We start from the raw sequence: 20,520 nt of genomic DNA on the forward strand, positions 1-20,520 counted from the left end.
GTGCAGTAGCTGGGCCAATCAGCAGCGTGGGTGGGGAGTTCAGGGAGGGAGAAAGCAGAGACAGAGGACGCCCAATCAGATCTTGGAGCCCTGGAGCGACGGGTCCTGCGGCCTGTGGACTTCCGAGCGCGGCGCGCAGGGGGCGTGCCCGCCTGGCCCAATCCGCGCGAGTCCACCGTGCGGAGCGAGCGCCTCAAATGCTCGGGTTTCTCAGCTGATTGTCTCCAGCCGAGAGTTGTTTTTTGCAGCTACCGAGCGAAGCCGCAGCAGGAGGAGCCGAGACCCCCCGGGGGGCGGGGAGAGGAGGAGGGGTCGGGGGAGCCGCGGCTGCTCTGTGCGGGGCTCTGGGTCCTGTCACGGCGCTTGCTGGGGTTGAAGGTTGGGGTGGGTGGGGGGTAAGGCACAAATCCTTCTCCTCGACGGCGGCTCCGAGCCCTGCCCCTTCCTTCCCGCGCTCCCTCGCCCGCCCCCCAGGCCCCGTCATGAGGGTGTCCGAGTCGGGTCCCGTGGCCGCCGCCGCTCCCGCGGCCGGCCGTGAGCCCTCGACGCCGGGCGAAGGCGGCGCAGGCGAAGGCGCCGTCGCTGCTGCCTCAGGCGCGGCGGTGCCGGGCTCCGTGCAGTTGGCGCTGAGCGTCCTGCACGCCCTGCTTTACGCCGCGCTCTTCGCCTTTGCCTACCTGCAGCTGTGGAGGCTGCTTTTGTACCGCGAGCGGCGGCTGAGTTACCAGAGCCTCTGCCTCTTCCTCTGTCTCCTGTGGGCAGCGCTCAGGACCACCCTCTTCTCCGCCGCCTTCTCGCTCAGCGGCTCCCTACCCCTGCTCCGGCCGCCCGCTCACCTGCACTTCTTCCCCCACTGGCTGCTCTACTGCTTCCCTTCCTGTCTCCAGTTCTCCACGCTCTGTCTCCTCAACCTCTACCTGGCGGAGGTAAGGCGGCAGGACCGGCTTGCGGGGCCAGGAGGGCGAGCGGGGCCGCTGCGATCAACTCCTGTCGTGGACGGGGGGGGTGGGGAGGGGGGTGATGGGCGGACCTGAGACCAGCCTGGGGAAACTGAGGCATACCTGGAGGGCGCGCCAGGGTGCTCGTCCTAAACTTGAGAAGCCGATTGACTCGGTTACTGAGGGACTTGAGGGGTGAGTGAGTGAGAGAGAGTGTTCTGACAACTTAAAACAGCAAGACGACCCTTTGTTCGGCGTTCTAGCCCTCTAAGGTAAGGTGTTGCTGGCATCGCAAGAAGTGCGAGCCCTGGTCGCGCTGCCGAAGCTGGGCTGTGTTGAGAGAGGTTGGATGCTGAGGTAGCAGCAGCTCTGCTAAAGCTGGACTGCTGCCAGCCATTACGTCACCAGGCAGAGCTGTTCCTCTGCTATTGTTGCTGCGTTTCTTTTATTAGAAGCTTATATTCCCTCCTGCATCCCCTTTCCTGTGGCTCGATAAGCCTCGCACAAATTCCGTTCGATAGTTCTCCCGCAGAGTTAATAATCGATAACCAATACCGAGGGTCAATAGGAAGACCTCTGTAAAGCCCTTAATGTTTGCCCCAGTTGCTTCGTGCTTTGGCTGTTTTTCCTACCTCTTACATCCTAGTCTGTCTGTCTGTCTCTCTTTCTCGAGCTAATTAAGAGAAAAATACTAGCTTAACCTGTGCCTATTGCAGAAACAAACCACTAAACTGTTTTTGCAATAACTTGCTTAATAGCTGGAAGCTAATCACACCCCCTTTCTTTTTTATGAGGAATTACTGGTTGGATTGCATTGTTCTGTGGAGCTTAGGTATTTGACCCATTTCATACAGGTTTGGAAATGTAAGGTTGCCAATCAAGTGTATCAGCTAGTGGTATTTGAGCCACGGAATTCTGAGAATTGTCCAAAAAGTATCCCCCTCCCATCCTGCAAAAAAAAAAAAATCTCTTGAGGAAACAAGGTGACATCATATACTTAATACTAATATAGAACAATATTGGTCTCTGCAGCTAATCCTCTCAAAGGCTTTTGGAGGTGATGAGAATTAACATAGCTATCAGGAAAAGTAAAAACATTTGATGCAGAATCAGTGTTTATATTTCCTGCATACATAAACCAACTGTTTTCTCGCTTAGTAGAAAGGAAGTAGAATGCACAATTTTTAAATCCAGTCATAACTTCAGGTTTTTAGCACGCTGAAAACAACAGTTTAAAATGAGTAACAGAACTTTAATTCTTTTCCTTTCTCATCCCTTTGGAAGTCCAAGCAATACAATGACTAAAAAACAAACAATAAGAAGCATAAATAAAAAGAATGGGTAATTGTAAGTCAAATTATCATGCCACAGTCACATCACTATTTGACGATGTTCTGATCTTCTAGTTTAAACTTTAATTACACTTCTCTCCTTTATAGTTAAACTGATGCATATATTCTTCCTGACATTTCTGGTATAATACCAATGACCTCCTTTCATGGAAGCTTTACTCTAGCTTCAGATATAGTTAATTTACCTGAACATGACTAGCAATCCTTTGCCATAGCAACAAATAAGTTACCCTATCTATACATGTAGACTTACAAAAATTATATTAATGATCCACTGTAAAATAGTTGGTGGGCATTTCATAATGTAGCTAAACACTCTACTCTTCAAATATATACATAACATAACGTGCACAAATCTTAAATGTGCAGCTAGGTGAAATTTTACATATGGATACATTCATGTTACTACCACCAATTTAAGATACACAGTATTTCCAGTGCCCCAGATGGTTTCCTTGTGCCCTCTGCCAGTCTTATCTTTCACCCTGAGTTAAACACAAAGTGGCTAAACACTATCACAATGGGGGGTGGGGGAAGGCTTTATAATTAAGCTCAAAATTAGAACATATGCTTCTTCAGCATAAACTACACAATAACTAGATTGGGTTTTCAGATTTATTTTTAATTGATGGTATTCCTAGCTAGTGAGGAAGAACTTAAATGTCTAAAATCTTCCTGTTAAATCAGTCTTGTTTGTGTATTGTAATTTTTAAAAAGCAAAAGAACTCTATTAACCTAGAAAATATAATTTGGAAGGAAACTGGACTAAAGCTTTTTCCTTTTGTACTCTCTTAAAAACAACGTAGGTTGGTTGTCCATGCTTGTCTTTTTATAATCAAATCAACAATGTTACGACACATCACTGTATGTAAAAGAACAAATTTTTAACCTGTTTAAAAAGAGGTATTTTAACAGAAATCATTTCCCTATTCATTAGAAAAAATCTAGAAGAATATGTATTTAAAAGAATATTTTAATTCAAATTTTTATATCAATTTCAAGGTATTGGAAATACACTTTCCATTGATTGTTCTGAATTAATGAAGCTTTCTCAGTGAGTTATTCGTATTCCTGGTGAGCAGAGCAATAGGAAAAATCTGTGGTAACAAATATTTACAAACCAGCTGATTTTTTTAAACAAAAGGTCCTGTATCCGTTTTCGATGTGCATCTTGATTACCAAATTACTCTGTCTTCACTATCTGTCTCATTAAATACCAATTTTATCTTACTGTTGATCTCTTTAAAGCATTTGTTGTATCCACTTCTCACTAATTAAAAAGTCTAACTTTATGGACTTAGTTACAAAGAACAATAGAGCAGTATAGAAGTAAAGTTAGTAAAATAGCCATTACTACTTCGAACATATTTGGTGGTTCCTCTAAAACTCATTATGTCTTCAAAAAGTTAAGACTGCCTGAACCATTCTTTCTTTTGTTGACTGTACTTGAATAGAATTGAGATAAAAGCACTTTCTGAAATAATTAGACTTTTATCCATAGAACTTTACCTTACCAGAAAAAAGTTCACACTTTTGTATTTATAGCATAGAAGACTTTAGTTTTTAAAACAGATTACAATGGCCCCTGTTTGCCACAGGGATGCATTTCAAGACCCCCAAGTGGATGCCTGAAACCATGGATAGTACCAAACTCTATATATACTATGTTTTCTCCAGTATATACATAGCTTTTCACTTAAAGGAGTCACATTATGGCCTTTCTTTGGCATATCCAAATTGCCAACATCACTACTCTTGCATTTTGGGGCTATTATTCAGTAAAATAAGAGTAACTTGAACACTGGCACTGTGATACTGCCACAGTCAATCTGATAACCAAGACTGCTACTAAATGACTAATAGGTGGGTCAGTGTTACAGCATGGATACCTTAGACCAAGATTTTCAACAGGCATGCTGCAAGAATTTTTATTTTATTATTTTATTTTATTTATTTATTTATTTTAATTTAATTCTTGTTCAAGTACAGTTTTCTGTCTTATATTCCCAGCCCTGCCACCCCACCCCACCCCCAGTGCAACACCTGACTATTTAGTCAGGGGCACTTACTGCTTTTCCCTTATATTCTTAAAATTTTTTAGAAACATATGACAGCCAACACAACAATAGCTATCTGGTGTGAATGAGTCAAAATTATACCTATTTTTTTGTTATCAGCAAAAAATATATTTTGTGGTATACTGCAGAATTTTAGTAATTAGTTTATGTGTGCCATGAGATGAAAAAGGTTGAAAATCTCTGTGCCAAAGGGTCACCACCTAAGGTGGAAACTCCTTTAAGGATAAGTTATTTCATCATATATTTTTCTCATGGCAACAAGAACAATGAGGAATATATTATTGAGGGAGAAACTTGAAAAGACGAAAATCTGGAAAGTATTTAGCCATCAAAAATTTGGGAGTTAATTTTGATGAACACTTGAGGGAAAATATTTGTGTACTTTCTGAGATCTCTCTATTTTTTTGCCTAAAAGATTGCTTATGATATGAATGCTAAGATTCTCTTAGATTATCTTGGTTTAATTAGATAAATTTAATTTTGATTACTATAGGTAAATCTTAATGAAATCACTTTATATATTATGAGATTTTGCTTAGCAAAACTATTTTTATATGATGGCAAATGGCCCATGGTATTTAGGGCTTTGGTAATTTGGTTTCAACAAATATTAAATAGAGAAGCCAGTAAAACAAATACATCTCACATCATGAAATCAGTTACTATTTACTGAAATAGTGGTTTAGTTCAGTGTTGGATTTTTATCGTGATTTTGTCTGAATCTCTTAAACGGTTTTATCCATTAACTTGGTTCTATTTTTCCTGGGATCATCTGTGATGTAAGAGTTTGTTGACATATAATTCTGTAGTAGAAGATGTGGTTACAATATCTTATATTTTGGGTGATTTAATATTTTCAAAGTGCTTTATAACACTTGTCTTCACAATCCCCATGACATAGGTAGAAATAAATGGGGTATAACTTCTCCAGGGTTATATGGCTAATATGTATCAAATATGAGACTACCTTATAGGCAGGGGCAATCAAGTCTTATCAAGTGATCTCTCCCAATGAACTTTCCTGGATACTATCAACATGTTATTATTTAGTACTTCATTATTTAACTTTCCATATTCTACCACTTCAAGCTTTTTTCACTCTCCAGAAATCTTCTTCCCCCTTCATACTCAGCATATGACTCTCATCTCCTAGTTTATAAAAGTAGAAACCAGAGCCCTGGCTGGTGTAGCTTGAGCCATGGTCCTGTGAAGCAGAGGATTGTGGTTTGATTCCCAGTCAGTGCACATGCCTGGGTTGCAGGCCAGTTCCCAGCAGGGGATGCATGAGAGGCAACCATACATTGACATTTCTCTCCCTCTCTCCTTCCCTTCTCCTCTAAAGATAAATAAATAAAATCTTTTTTAAAAAGTAGAAACCAGAGTCATATCACTGGACAGATTTCAGAGAAATGCCTTAAAATGCTGCAGAGAGCATTTAATCTATCTCAATGAATGATTGAGCTGATAAGTGAGGAAATTCCTCAGAGGCAAGAAACCACAAAAGAAGATATGAGTATAGAGTGATAAAGTATCACATAGATGTTTGTCTTGGGATTGGGGTACTTTTTAGCTGCTTTGTGCTAGCCTAAAGCCTGGATTTTAATTTTGTGTTGGTGGTATGGGGAGGTGACATTTGAGGCAATACTCACTTGTAGTGAGTTCTAATCTCATTCCTTCCAGATATTAATCTGGAAGGAATCATTATAGTATACATCTTCAGTGGATTAGGGGGAAAATAAGCAGATCCTGAGAGGTTAGTAGGATTTGTGCCTATCTCTGCCTTGGCTCTGAGTGAAGAAGATACAAATTAGGGGAAGAAAAGCCTTCCATGAGAATTCATAAAGCTCTCACACAAGTTTGAAGCCTAAATTCACACCACTTCTATGACTTTAGAGGAAGAAAATAACCTGAAAATGTAGTTACGTTGACTTGATAGTAACCTCAAGCACCTGGAAAGAGCAAATGCAAATTATCTTTTGAGGAGTATACATTAAAACCAGAATCCTGACAGGTAAAATTTTAAAGAACATGAGCTCAAAGTGCAAAATTACACTAAGGAGTCTTACCTACCAAGATTGAATATGTCAGAATTAACAAATACATAGTATGAGACATTCATATATATGAATTAAGCAGTGTAGATATATGATCAAGAAATAATCAAAACTGGGCACATTTGGAAATAAATCTCATTTAAAAATGAAAACTAAGTTAGAAACTGAAATGGATGGTAAACAACAGAATAAACAGCTTAAAAAATTAGTAAACTAGAAGATCTGAGAAAAAATCACCTAGAATATAGTCCAGACAGATAACAAATGAAAAATATGGATAAGGGGTTAAAAGAGAATTAAGATATAATGAGCAGATTCAACATACAGGATCCAGCAGAATTAAGGCCTGCTTAAGTGTGGTTGGGAAGGTAATAACATAGGTTAATAATTTATAGTTTTAATTTGAACATTTCACCTAAAATGTCATATGGTATGCTTGAGTGTGATATGTTACAGAATTATATGCTTATGATTTTGTAATAAAAGAAACAGGCATTATTTGCTATATCTACTTGGAGTTTCAGAGAAATCATTCAAAAGATTAATGACTTAAAGGTTGCCCAAATTTACAAGTGACATCAAATTTCAGATTCAGAAAGCCCAATAAATTCAAGTCAAGTTAAATGAAAATGAACTACTTAGAGTAAAACCTCAAAATACCAAACACAAATATTTTTAAAACAACCAGATAGATAAAAGTTGCTGACAAAGGTACTTTGAAATTTTACTTTAAAGTGTTCAATAAAACATAGACAATTTCAGCAAGGCGTGAGAATTTCAGCAGAGATGGAAAATACTCAGAAGTACAAAACATAAATTGTAGACCTGAAGAACACAAAAACTGAAGTGTATATCATTTTAAAATAAAAAACTTATCTAAGAGTAATATATTTTTCAAAACTATTCTTCGAAAGTGGAGAGATAATGACTTTCCCAGATAAACAAAAGCTAAAGAAGTGTTTCACCACTAACCCTGCCTTACATGAAATGCTAAAGAGAGTTCTTGAACTTGAAAAAAAGGATACTAAACAGTAACACAACAGCATAAATATGAAACTCATTGGGAAAGATAATACACAGGCAAATACTGACAAAAGGGAGAAATGCACAGTAATATCAATAATAAGACACTTTAAAACCCCACTTTTAATAATGGATATAACATCCAGACAATCAGTAAGGAAACAGTACTTGAGCAGCACTATAAACCAAATGAACCTAGCAGACTTACACAGAACATTCCACCCAACAGCAGCACAGTACACTTTTTCAAGCACACATGGGTGTTTCTCCAGGGTACATGACATGTCAAATTACAAAAATGAGCTTTAACAAATTTAAGAAAGTTGAAGTCATACCAAGTATCTTGTCTGACCACAATGGAATGAAACTAGAAATCAATAACAAAAGTAAAACTGCGAAATTCACAACTGTGGAAAATAAATAGCAAAATCATTAGGTCAAAGAAGAAATCAAAAGCGAAATTAGAAAACACCTCATGACAAAGGAGAACACAACATGACAAAAATTATGGGATGCCGCAAAAGCATTGTTAAAAGAATAGTGATCAATGCCTACATTAAAAAATAAGATAGATTCAAACAAACAGCCTAACTTCTCATCTCAAGGAACTGAAAAAAAAAACTAAAAACTAAACCCTAAGTTAGCATAATAAAGAAGGTAAAGATCAGAGCCAAAATAAATAAACTAGAGGATAGAAAACCAATAGAAATCCATGAAATTAAGAGGGTGTTTTTTTGAAAAAGTAAACAAAATGAAACTCTTAACTAGACTAAGGAAAAGAGAAAATCAGAAATCAAAGGAGATACTACAACTCCATGAACAATTATATACCAACAAACTGGATAATCTATAAGAAATGGATAAATTTCTGGGAACATTCAACCTATTGATTCTTATATCACACATCACAGACATGTTACAAAAGAAGATACATGCATGACATGTAAAGATACTCAAGATCATTAGTCATCAGGAAAGTGAAAGGTACAATCAGATACCACTAAACATTGACTAGAAAGACTAAAATTAAAAAGGCTACGCCAAGTGTCAGCAAAGATGCAAATTAATTGGAACACATACACTGAATGTAAAATTTTACAACCACATTGGAAAACAGATCGTTTTTAAAAAGTAAAGCATAGGCTTATCATAAAACACAGCCATTATAGCCTTAGAAATCAAAGAGAAAGGAAAACATGTCCATACATAAACTTTAATATCAATATTCTTAGTAACTTTGTTCACAATAGCCCAAAATTAACTCAAAAGTCCAAAAGCAAAGGGAGAAACAAAATGTGATATATCCATACAGAGGAGTACAACTTGGCAGTTAAAAAAAAAAGCTACCGATGGAATGCACAACATGGATGAATCTAAAAATTAGTAGGCAAAATAAAAGAAACCATACAAAAATGAGCTTGCACAGTATTCCATTTATATTACATTTTAGAAAATGCAAACTAACTTACAATCACAAAAAGTGGATCCCCAGTTGCTTGGAGCCTAGGCAAAAGAGAGGATGTACAACACAGGGACAGGGTAAAATTGAGTGGGTGTATTTATTTACTGGTGGTTTCACAGATTGTATACATATTACAAGATTCATCAAATTTTACACCCTAAATGCATGCGGTATGTAGTACATATACCTCAATAAAATTGACTGTCCCTTCAAAAAAAAAAAAGCACAGAACTGTGTTTGCAGTTATTCCAAGAATAAAATCTTAAGTGGGGAAGAGGTCTAAAAAGTGTGACCCCATCAGTTATCAGCTCTGTGTAACTTGATAAAGTTAAATTACTTAACCTCTCTGTGCCTATTTCCCAATTATAAAAATGAGAATAATAGTACCTACCTCACAGAATCATTGTGAGGACTGAATTATATAATTTATATAAAATCTTTAGAGGTAGTGGCATATAGTGTTGATTGTTACCTATTAAGAGTAATTTTCCAAGAATTGGAAATTCTTGGAAAAGAATTGGAAATTTTCCAAGAATTGGGATTTCATAGACTACCTTCTCTCACTGAGAAAGCAGTGTTTTAATTCAGTAACAAAAATAACATGAAAGTTTATCTGGAAAATCTTAAAACACTTATGAACATGTACATAAAGGAAGAAGTCACAGTGGAATTTGAAAAATACTTAGTATTTGGTAATAAAAATACTTATCAGAACTTGAAAGAAGCAACCAAGTTGGCATGCAGAAGCAAATCTAGAACTTTAAATGTTTCAATTATAGAAGAGCCTGTAATTTCCAAGCTAAGATTCAATTTGTTAGAAAAAGAAAAATAGGATAAACCAAAGGAAACAAATAGAAGGACGTGAATGTAGAAATTAATGAAATAGAAAATATACAATAAAGAGACTTGACAAAGCCAAAAGCTACCCCAGACCTTTCTTCATAACCAGATTTCAGGGTGACCAAACGTGTACTCAACATCTCACTTCTCCAGCCACTGTAATCTGCCTTTGCTCCACCACTCTACCAAAATAGCTGTTGCCTAAGGCTTGCAGTAACCTTCATGTCAACAAGTTCATTAGATTTTTTTTTATCTTCACCCAAACTAATCTCACAGCAGCAGCAGGTTCCATATTTTGTCTTTGTAATACATACTGGATAGCACTTTGGCTAGCACAATGTCCTAACTTTTTTTTTATAACCATCTAGCTTCTCTTCCAGCTCATCTGCCTCTCCCTTGTCATCAGAAGTTGAAGTTGCTGAACACCTAAGCCTAGGCTACCTGTTCTTCCCAATAATTGTATCTACATTTGTGGCTTCATTCCACTTAAAAGCAGATGACTCATACACGTATCCTAGCACAGACTGTTCCTCTTAGCTCTGGCTTTCTATATTTTACACCTATTTGACATCTCAAGGATATTTGAAGCCCTCATATTCAACATATCCAAACCTGAGCTCATGATCTTTCCTCCTCCCTCCCTGTCACACATCTGCCTACCCCAAAACCTGATCCTTCTCTTTTGTTACCCAATTCTGTAATGCACTGCTATTTATTTATTTATATAATTCGAAAACCTATGTGTCGATGCTGCCTTCTCCTTCATACCTCACATTTACTTCATTACCAAGTCCTGCCTATGTTACCTCCTAACATCTCTTAACTCTGCTCCTCCCTGTCTACAATGCCTGGTCCAAGCTACTTCCATCTATTGCCTAGTCTGTCGGTTAGCCTACTTGCTGTTGTCTGTTAACTTCTGGCTCCCCCAGGTCTGTTGTGCACTCCAAGATTCCTCCATGACTGTGATTACTCAGGCTAATGACTAATTCTTATACATACTACAAGGCACTTCATGATTCCCATCTCATCTCCTACTGTGCTCCTCCTTGTTCTTTGCCTCTCCAGCCACACTAAGCATTCTTTCAGTTCTTTGGACTTGCTGTTTCCCTTCTGCTACAGAGCTTTTCCATATTCTTTTCCCTCTGCCTAGAATGCTCTTTCCTTCTTCAGGAAAGCTTTCATCCAACTATACATTTAGGTTGGATTTCAAAATTACAGACTCAGAGCATTATGCTCCTTTCTTTCATGTTATTTCAACGCGATTTTATGTTTGTGTGATTTCCTTGTGGGACCTTACTAGTTTGTATGCATTATAAGAAAAGGGACCAAGTCTATCTTGCTGTATATCTCTAGATTAATACCTGGCATGTATCAGATGTTTAGTAATTATTTATAGAATGAACAAGGCCCTTGTTTACCATATCCCAAATATCATGAGGTATGGAAATCCCTAAATATATCATTTCACAGGGGAATTTAGTTTCCACCCTTCTTTTCTTTCTCTTTTCCCACTTATTTGCCCTCTCCCTGTCAAAAAGAATGCTTGATTTAAAACAGGGATCTTAAACTCAGATGCCGGAGGGCCCTGCATACTACCATTTGAAGACTGTGATGAACTAAAGAGCACATAGCTAAAGAGGGCAGTCACATTAATTCAGTCTAGCTGCAAGGTACCATTGCCAAATCACCTGATTTTTTAAGAGAAATCAGAAATTCTGATTTGATTTTTTTAAACTAGAAACTTAATGACAGGGTATTAAAGTATTATTAATACTAAAAACATTTGTGGATCAAACCCCAACCAGGAACTACTAATTTGTATTTTCTCCTTTTCTCCTTCTGTATTATGTTCCCTGAAGGAGTAAAACAGACTAATACAATCTTTTTATAATTTCCATATAACAAAGCTGAATTATATTTAATACCCATCAATGGTAGTTTTAAGTGAATTCTGAGTAATTAGCAGGTTAAGTTACGGGAAATTTATGGTGTTCTAAGTCCAACCAAATATAAGGAAAGCACCATATATCACATGATATACTACTGATTCTGCCTTCCTCTACTACCCTGTGTGTTGTTTTAGCTCAACTACTATATGTTACATTTATTTTGAAGGAAATTTTGCATAATCTTCAGCACCTGGCATTGTTATCGGTGTGGTCAATGCTTAATGATTTGAATGGTTGAGCAAACTCACAGTTAAGTAAAAAGGTTTAAAAGATGTGTTTTTTTCCCTCCACCTCCACAAATAAAATCAGGATGTCTAACTTTGCAAAGCAGTTAGAACTTTGTATGTACTCTAGTTTAAATAAAGACAAACTTGTATAAATTAAGTGTCCTTGTATCTTTTTATTTTAACTTTGTTAAGGTGTGTGTTTAAAGTAGTATAATTTCAGCAATAGCTCTGAACTAGAAATTTGGGGATCTGAATTGTAGTCGAAATTCAGTTCTACTTGGCTAATAGATATCTATCAAATCACTACTTTTCTAGGCCAGTTGTTTAGTAAAATTAGTCTCAGTGACATTCGAGACACCTTAAATTCTATTGGTCTGACAGTAATAAAGCAAACTAGAATTGAGAGTTAAGAAAGAGAAAAGCTCTTCTTCATGGCTTAGTTCTGAAATCTAATACACTGCCTGTGGATTCTATCTCTGAGATATGAATGCCAGTTTTTAAAAGGTACATGTCATGTTAAAACTAATCAAAGTTAAGTTTAGGACATAAATAAACACAAATACTTAAATATTTAGAATCATCTGTGTTCTAAGATACAATGTAACTGGGTATGTCAAAGCTGGGTGTTTTTTTTAAAAACTGTATGTTCTATCTTTTTGCAAAACCTCAATTATAGCTGCAGTTTTTCATTAGCAGATTGATCATGCCAATTTTTTCACCTTAAATCTCTCACTGTAAAAATGCTTAAGTAATATTTTCTTAAACCCCTGGGCTCTTTCCTCAGCTATTGTGTAGAACTTTGTGTAATTGTCGATCGAATGACTTGGGCACATTTGATGTGATACTGTATACTCTAGGGAACTTTTCTGTCATACCATGGAATTAGCAGCTTTTAAGCTAATGTGTATGACCATCATTGCTGATTATGTTCAAACTGTTATTGTCCTTAAGAAATCAAGACGAAAAGAAAGTAAGCAGCATTCTTCTGCTTCTTTCTCTCTTGTGATGTTCTGTTACTTTTTCTGAAACATTCTGCCTTTTTTTTCTCTACCATTAGTCAGATATTTCTGATGTATCGGGCTCTCTGTCTATCTTTACAAAAGCAACCCGGTTATCATCCTAGTTCAAAAGCATGAAAGGTTTTATGAAAAATCAGTAATATACAATGAGGGATTTAATGTTGGAAAAACTTTGAAGGATAGCACAGTTTCAGCACAAATTCAATTTAAATCAGTTTCTTAAGGAGTCTAAATCTATAATGTATGAGACTCAGTTCAGAAATAAATTCTGTATATTTTTTAACATAAAATATGTTAGCTTATCTTCAAAGAATGTCCATAGTAAACTAATGAGCAGTCCATAGTAATCTGCTATATTTCAGGGTGATATTCAATAATGAAGCTCACAAATTTTTCTGTCACTCATAAAATTAATGCTTCATTCCTGAATAATTTAGTTATTTATCATTTTTTAAAATATGCTTCTAGTTAATTAAAAATAATTGATAGTTTGCAAAACAACATAAAATGGAGGTGTTATTGTTTCTAGGTCATTACATTTTACTAAACAGATAATTTGGTTTCTGAGTACATTTTTATTGGGTATGTTAACTTTACAGATTTTGAAATAACAAGTAGTAGCTGTGACATATAGATGACACTATTAATAAAGCAGTATTTGCACCTTAAAAATTAGGGAATTAACTTGAGCTGTATACCATCAAAGATTTAAATGTACAAACATATCAAAGAGAACCAGAATTCTCATGAGGCTTAAATTAGGAGTCAAGAAAAGACACCTGGCTTTTAATCCTTTCAGTTTCCTGTGTGTTCCTGGACAATCCACTTAAATTATTCTCTAAAGTTCAGCTTTGTTATTTCTAAAATTATATTATTAAATTAAATGTCTAAGGTTTTTCTTAGTCCAGGAGAAATTAGAGGCAAGCTTCCTGTTGTCTTCTCCCAGCAGTCTTACACACAGCACTTATTCTCCTAGCAATAATATGTGACAATACCTGTAAAGTATTGCCGAGAAGGAGTACTTACCTGAGACTTGGTGTCCAGGATTTTTATTGGGGATTAGTCATATGGGCATGAAGTGCCTTCATGGCTGGTTTTAGTTATTCAGTCTATAGCCTCTTCAAAGGTCAAAATGATAACCACATGGTCCCGGCCCTCCACCATAAATCACATTGTTAGCATAGACTTTGGTGTGACCCAAAGCTCTCAGCAAACAAAAATACTCTCAGGCAGGGTGTTTTAAGGTCTTACAAATTATCTTCCCAGAGTCAGGAAAGGGCCAGATCTTTCTTAGGAATGTACAGGGTTTTGGCAGCTCAGGCCAGCTGAGTTAATCCTTCACTGCATACCTTGCTTCAGTGAAGTAATCCTTTAGTACCTTCTTGAGAAAGGTGCTTGATAAGCAATTTTTGAGGGGTTTTTTTTTCTGTCTGAAATATTTTAATTGTGTCATACTTGATTAATAGTTTAGGCAGCAATTCTAGGTTGAAGATAATTTCTCCTGACAACTTTTAAGGTGTTGCTCCTCTTCCAGTGTTGTTAAGTTTGAAAGCCATTCTGATTCTTGATCCTTTATGTGTGACTTGTTTTCTTCCCTTACTGAAAGCTATTAGATTTTTCTTTGACCTTGTGTTCTGAAATGGTGTGTTTCATATGGGTCTGTTTTCTATCCATTTTGCAGGGCATTAAACAGGCCCATTCAATTTAGTCACATGTATCCTTTAGTTTGGGGAAATATTCTTAAATTTTTCATTGATTTTTCTCTCCTCCTCTGTTTTTGTCTTCCCTTTCTGGAACTCCTAACATTTGAATGTTGGACCTACAGAGCAGATCCTTTTCTTATCACTTTTCTCCTATTTTGCATCTGTCTCTTTGCTAAACTTTTTTGAAATTTTCCCAACTTCTAGCCCTTCTCTCCACTTTTTTATTTCTACTAGCATGTTTCACTTCTTTTAGCTCTTTCTTATTTTCTGAATTTTTTTTATTAATAGCATCTTGTTTTTGTTTTATGAGTGAAGTATATTATCTCTTTGACTCTAATGAGGATAGGGTTTTTCTTGTTTAGGTTTTTTTGTATAGACATGGACTAGGGCAAGAGATTTAGGGGTTTAACTGATCTTACACAGCTTTTTCTACTCCTGTTTTAGCCACCTCCTCCTCTTGCTTTGAATGACACTTGGTTTCTGTACCTTTTAGATATTCCAAAATATATCAGGTTGGTTCTCAACCCTCCTCATGACTGGCTTGGGATTCATCTTTCTTGGATAAATCACACATTGTGTTGGGATCCTCAGGACTACCCTCAGCCTTGGTGACTTGCTAGAAGGACTCACAATTGTTACACTCATGGTTGGAGTTTATTACAGTGAAAGGATAGAGTGAAATCAGAAGACGAAAAGGAGAAAGTTAGGTCCAGAGGAAACCAGGAATCAGCTTCCAAGAGTCCTCTCCCAGTGGAATCACAGGATACGCATAATTTTTTCTATAACAAGTTGTGGCAATATATGTGAAATGTTATTTACCAGGGAAGCTTATTGGAAACAGTGCCAAAGTTTTTACTGGGGTTTAGTCATGTAAGCACTCTCTACCTAATACATACCCAAATTCTAAACTCCCAGAAGGAAAGCAGGTGTTGAGTATAAACCATATTGTTTGCATAAACAGTTTAGGCACAGTGAAACACCCTTATCATTTAGGGAGAAGTGGGAATCCTCCCAAAATCCAAGTTCCCCAATGCCAGCCAAGGACCAAGCTTACCAGCTATTCTAAGGATAGCAGTCTCAGGCCTGCTATGATGCAGGCCTTTTCTGCACACACATAGGTCTGCTTTTGGGGCTTCCAGCATTTTGTTTTTATATCTTTTCTCACTTACTCAAACATAGTTTTGTTCCTTTTAGGAAAATCCCTTTCATAATGCTTTAGTGGAGTTTCAGCTGAGAAAAAATTAGATATGTAAAAAACACTTTTAAGCAACTTGAAAGAAAACAACTAAGCAGAGAGAAGGAACTTTAAAAAAAAGTGTGTGTATTCCAAGAGGGAGAGACAAAAAAAATATATTATGTCCTAGAAAGAAGAAATGGCTGCTGTAAAGAAAACATACTTGTATTTAGATTTAAAATGAGCTTTTAAAAATGCATGTATGATAGGCATTGAAAGAGACCATCAGAGAAAAGTCTGGCTCTTTATAGTTAAAGTAGCTAAAAGCCTCATTGCTCTATGTAAGCAGCAGCAATGGTAAGCTTGGGAGTGGTGGACTACTCTCCATAGCAACTTAAGCAAGTGAGATGGAAACTGGATAACTGCTTCTGTAAAGCAATCCACATAGCTGGGTATATATACCTATCTATTCACCATGGAGAAGAGATTATGTTCACCACAATTTATTTTTGTATCAATTTTGAATTTTATATACCTATGTTCTCCAATTAAGTTTATATTTAAAATTTTTGAAAAGCAAGAAATCAACTAGGCAACCAAAAATTCTATAGAAAAGCACCAGTTTTAATAAGTATTCTGGTACCTACCATCTTCAAGCAACATGGCCTACATGCCATGGGGGACAACAAATTTTACACAGCTCTTCCTCCATTTGAGGAAGAATTACCTCAAATCTTTTGATACTTGTATTAATTAAACTTATATTAGGTAACATTTACAAAAAAAGTTTGTCATAATTTTTGAGGAACTAAATAGGGAAACAAAATATGGAAGTCTGCATTCTTAAATGGAAAATCATTTCAGATTACTTATAAATAGGTTCAAATTTTAAAATATTTTAGTGATAAACAGTATTTTCAATCTCTATTAATTCAAAATTTTTAAGTATTTTTTAAATTAAGGGGTGCTAGTTTGCACATGAGATAAAGGTAGATTACTAGGGGTGACCCAAAAACTACTGCAATTATCTCCTTGAGGGCAGGCCCTTGTAGTACAGATTTCCCCCACTAGGTGGGTATTCTAAGAATGCATCTGTATCTATACCAGCTGGTATTGTTGTGAGAGACTGCATTCAGCTTCATTGAATTCTCAACATGTGAATTCTTCTTCATTTGAAGACTCAACATGTTTGCTCATTTCATGATGAGTGATTTACAAATGCACCTGCCCACACCACTGAGTGTTCAGCAGTTTTTGACCAATAATGGCATGACCTCCATGCTCCCCCCAATTCAACCAATCTCAACCCAAGCAACCTTTTTTTTTGTTTTCCCGGATGGACAAACTCCTCAAAGGGAAATGTTTTGCTAATGTGTAAGAGGTGAAACCAAAAACCAGTTGAAGCACTAAAAGGTATCCAAATTGATTGGTTGAAAAACTGTTCTGAGCAGTGGAAAACATGTTTTGATAGGTGTATTGCATTCAATAGAAAGTTCTTTGAAGGTGACCGAAGTTTAAACATGTAAGTATAAATACACCATTTTTTATAAATTCTGGGTTTTTGTGTCCCCTCATATATGATGAAAAACATTGGATATCTATCAACCCACATAATTCTTCATACTTTTATAATAATATTTTTATGAATGGCCCATTTATTCAGTTTTTCTGGTATTAAGAGAGACTTGGGAAGATAAGGCCCCTGTGATACAAATTCACGTCAGAAAAGTCATTCAGTTGTATGTTATTTACCATTGACTCCAAAAAATTTACATAAAGAACATGTTATGTTTCATGAACTATTCTTCACTGTCTTAAATAATAAATCATTTCTTGACATTTTTTGTATTACTAGCTTTTTTTACTCAGAATCATATCCTATTAGCTAAACTCTACAAAATACTTGGAATCTACTAATAACAGATCATTGTTTTTAACCTTATTGTAATCTAAAAATAACTAAAGCATCAGGTTGTGTTTGTGTATTGCATTGTAACATATTCTGCAAATCTTGGATGATAGCTGACCTTTAATTATCTCCTTATTTGGTTCAGCTCCTTTTCACACTCACTATTTATCTCATCCCAAGACCTATAATTTCATCCCAAGATTTATGGATTATACTTCCCACCGTGTCCCCATTCTTTTCATCTGAACCTTCTAAATGCTTTCCCTGAAATCTATTTTTCCAGGGGACATTTTGTGCCTTATAAACCCTCTGTCTAAATTTGTGGGAAGAATAATCAGCCTATTTTATGTTTCCCAGTACTACTTACTGGTGTTACACCATCATCATCTCTCTGAAATCTCTGCCATCTGATTAGGTCATCTTTGGCTGTAATAATAACTTCCACTTCCCTGTATGAATCAGCACTTTTCTTTCTTTTGGGCTGGTTCTGTTATATAGATCTTTTTTAGAGCTCATATTGATAACCCACTCAGTGTCTTTCAATTCAGTGGCTTCTCAGAGCTAGGTTTTCTCCATTTCTATTTGAGCCACCCAACAGCATGCCCACATCTTGGATCAGCTTTTGAATGAAGCAGTTCTTCCTGACTAGTGTGTTCCCTTTTTCCTTATACATTTTTAATTTATCCTTTTATCTGATTTTCACTCTCATCCTATATTTGAATTACTTTACTCCTTCTGTTTATCCCACTCTATTAGCTCCCTTCTCTTATTGTTTGCACTTAGAACCAATGGTCAGTCTAGTATGCTTCATCCTTTGACTTTCTGCTGTGGTTTCCTTGCCTACTTTTTCTTTCTCTACATTAGTTGCATGTTACAGTTCTAAATTATTATGTAAAAATGCAACCTCGTTATTGGAACTTTTTATAATGGCATCCATTTTTTTCTATTAGAGTGTTTCAATTTTAAAGTCAGGAAATTTGACTGATTTTAAAATCCACTGTCAACTGCCTGACTTTAACAGGACCTCTCTGCTTCTCATTAAAGTATTTTCTTATGTAACTCTTCTAGTCATGTGTTCAAAATGTTTTCTATATTCCAGTTGCTTAAATCTACATCCATTCCAAGGATATGACCTTGCCTCCTACTTACTATAAAAAATCTATCTGCCAAGTTCTTATCTATCTTCTCTATATCAGAATGTCTGTATCCATGTTATGTCCAAATTTATTTTAACAAAGGGGTTTGTAGATTAAACTTTCTGTGCAAGCCTCCGTGTTTTCCTTTAACCATCTTTTCCTTTGCTGTTTACTCAGAAGTATGTGTCTTCCTTTTCAGAGGTAACCTGCCTCATCTAAAGCCTTCTTTAACAATTGAACTGTCCCTTCTCTCCCACTCTCCCTCTACCATTTCACCCTCTCTAGTTCATTGTTTAAATTACAGTTTGCTTTCAATATTATTTTGTATTGGTGTGAGGTGTACAGCATAGTGGTTAGACAATCATATACTTTACAAAGTGTTACCCGTGACATTTCCAGTACTCATCTGGCATAATACATAGTTATCACAATAATATTGACAATAATTCCCTGTACTGCACGTTAGTTTATTTCTGACCAGCGGATGATTAAGTCAGAAACTAAAGGGTCTGAGATTTTACTCTCCTTGAAAGCTTGTTAGCCTGCCACAATTTTATATATTGATTCGTATACTGACAAAAAACACAAGAGTCATGGGTCAAAGAAAAAGACCATTTATTACTCATGGCAAAAACAACCAAAGCAATGTCTTGCATCATGTCCCAAGCCCTAAGTGCTGTAAGACAACACTGTTAGGGCCACATGTTACCGGTGCATGCAGCAGGGCATGTTACAGAAGAGAAGCTCCAAAATAAGGAAGAGAGACAAACACACATTATCTTAACTCTTAAATGTAAGCAAATTTTTCACCAAGGAGGGAGAAAGAGAATACTCCCCTGGAATGTCTCCAGGGAGGGAGATGTTCTCTGTCTTCATTATAATAGGAGACAAATCTTCCCTCTGACCTTAAGGTAGATATTATCTCTAATTTTCAAGGATGTTTGTTATACAAACCCCTTCACTCAAAAGACCTGGACTGTGCAGAAACATGCACTATTCATAGAGACTTGTCTCCCAAAACAAATTTTCCCAAGTGTAGTCTCTTCAAATGTACCTCAGAATATCTGCCAGAGTATTATCACTGCCTTTGTCATTTCTGTTGACTCTGCACTTTTGCTCTGTCACTCCACTGAAAACAATTATCTTCAAGGTACCAGTGATATACTAGTAAATTGATCAATGGTTTTTTAAAATTCTTCTTGACATTTGCATTATTTAACAAGGGCTATATTTTCTTTTACCTCTAAACTACTCAGCTGTTTTCTTTGACTAGTTTGAATCTTAGGTCTGTCTCCCTTGCCCATCTCTTTTCTTCACACTTTACACAGTCTTTCTCCTTTCCTGTTACCTCTTAGCATTTCCTAGACTGAAATAGACCTCCCTTCCCAGATGTTGTGATAGTGTCTTTTGAACGGATATCACAGTGTGTCAAAATAGACAGTACTTCTTTTATACACTGAGCTCCTTGAGAGCAGAAACAATTTATGTACAACATTTATGAATCCATGACAGCTTTCATAGTGTGTGCTCATAAATAAATGATTGGAATCAGTAAGTTATCAAATACATTACAGTATTTTTCTTTATAAGATTTTATACTTTCCTTTTTCTTTCCAGACTCCCAAAGTTCATACCCTATTTCAATAGTCTTATAAC

At 36.6% G+C, this 20,520-nt stretch overlaps 1 protein-coding gene across 1 annotated transcript in view; it reads left to right on the forward strand.

Annotated features, from left to right (window-relative positions):
• Window positions 1-208: 208 nt before the first annotated feature.
• Window positions 209-20,520, forward strand: part of GPR137C (G protein-coupled receptor 137C) — a 45,898-nt gene continuing 25,586 nt past the window's right edge. Inside the window, exon 1 of the mRNA XM_037054313.1 lies at window positions 209-926. Coding sequence (XP_036910208.1) covers window positions 483-926 — 444 coding nt within the window. The 5' untranslated portion in view covers window positions 209-482. The remainder of the gene's footprint in view (window positions 927-20,520) is intronic.

The sequence above is a fragment of the Sturnira hondurensis genome, unplaced genomic scaffold, assembly GCF_014824575.4.
Source record: "Sturnira hondurensis isolate 20B ecotype Veracruz unplaced genomic scaffold, ASM1482457v3 Scaffold0008196, whole genome shotgun sequence".
NCBI lineage: Eukaryota > Metazoa > Chordata > Mammalia > Chiroptera > Phyllostomidae > Sturnira > Sturnira hondurensis.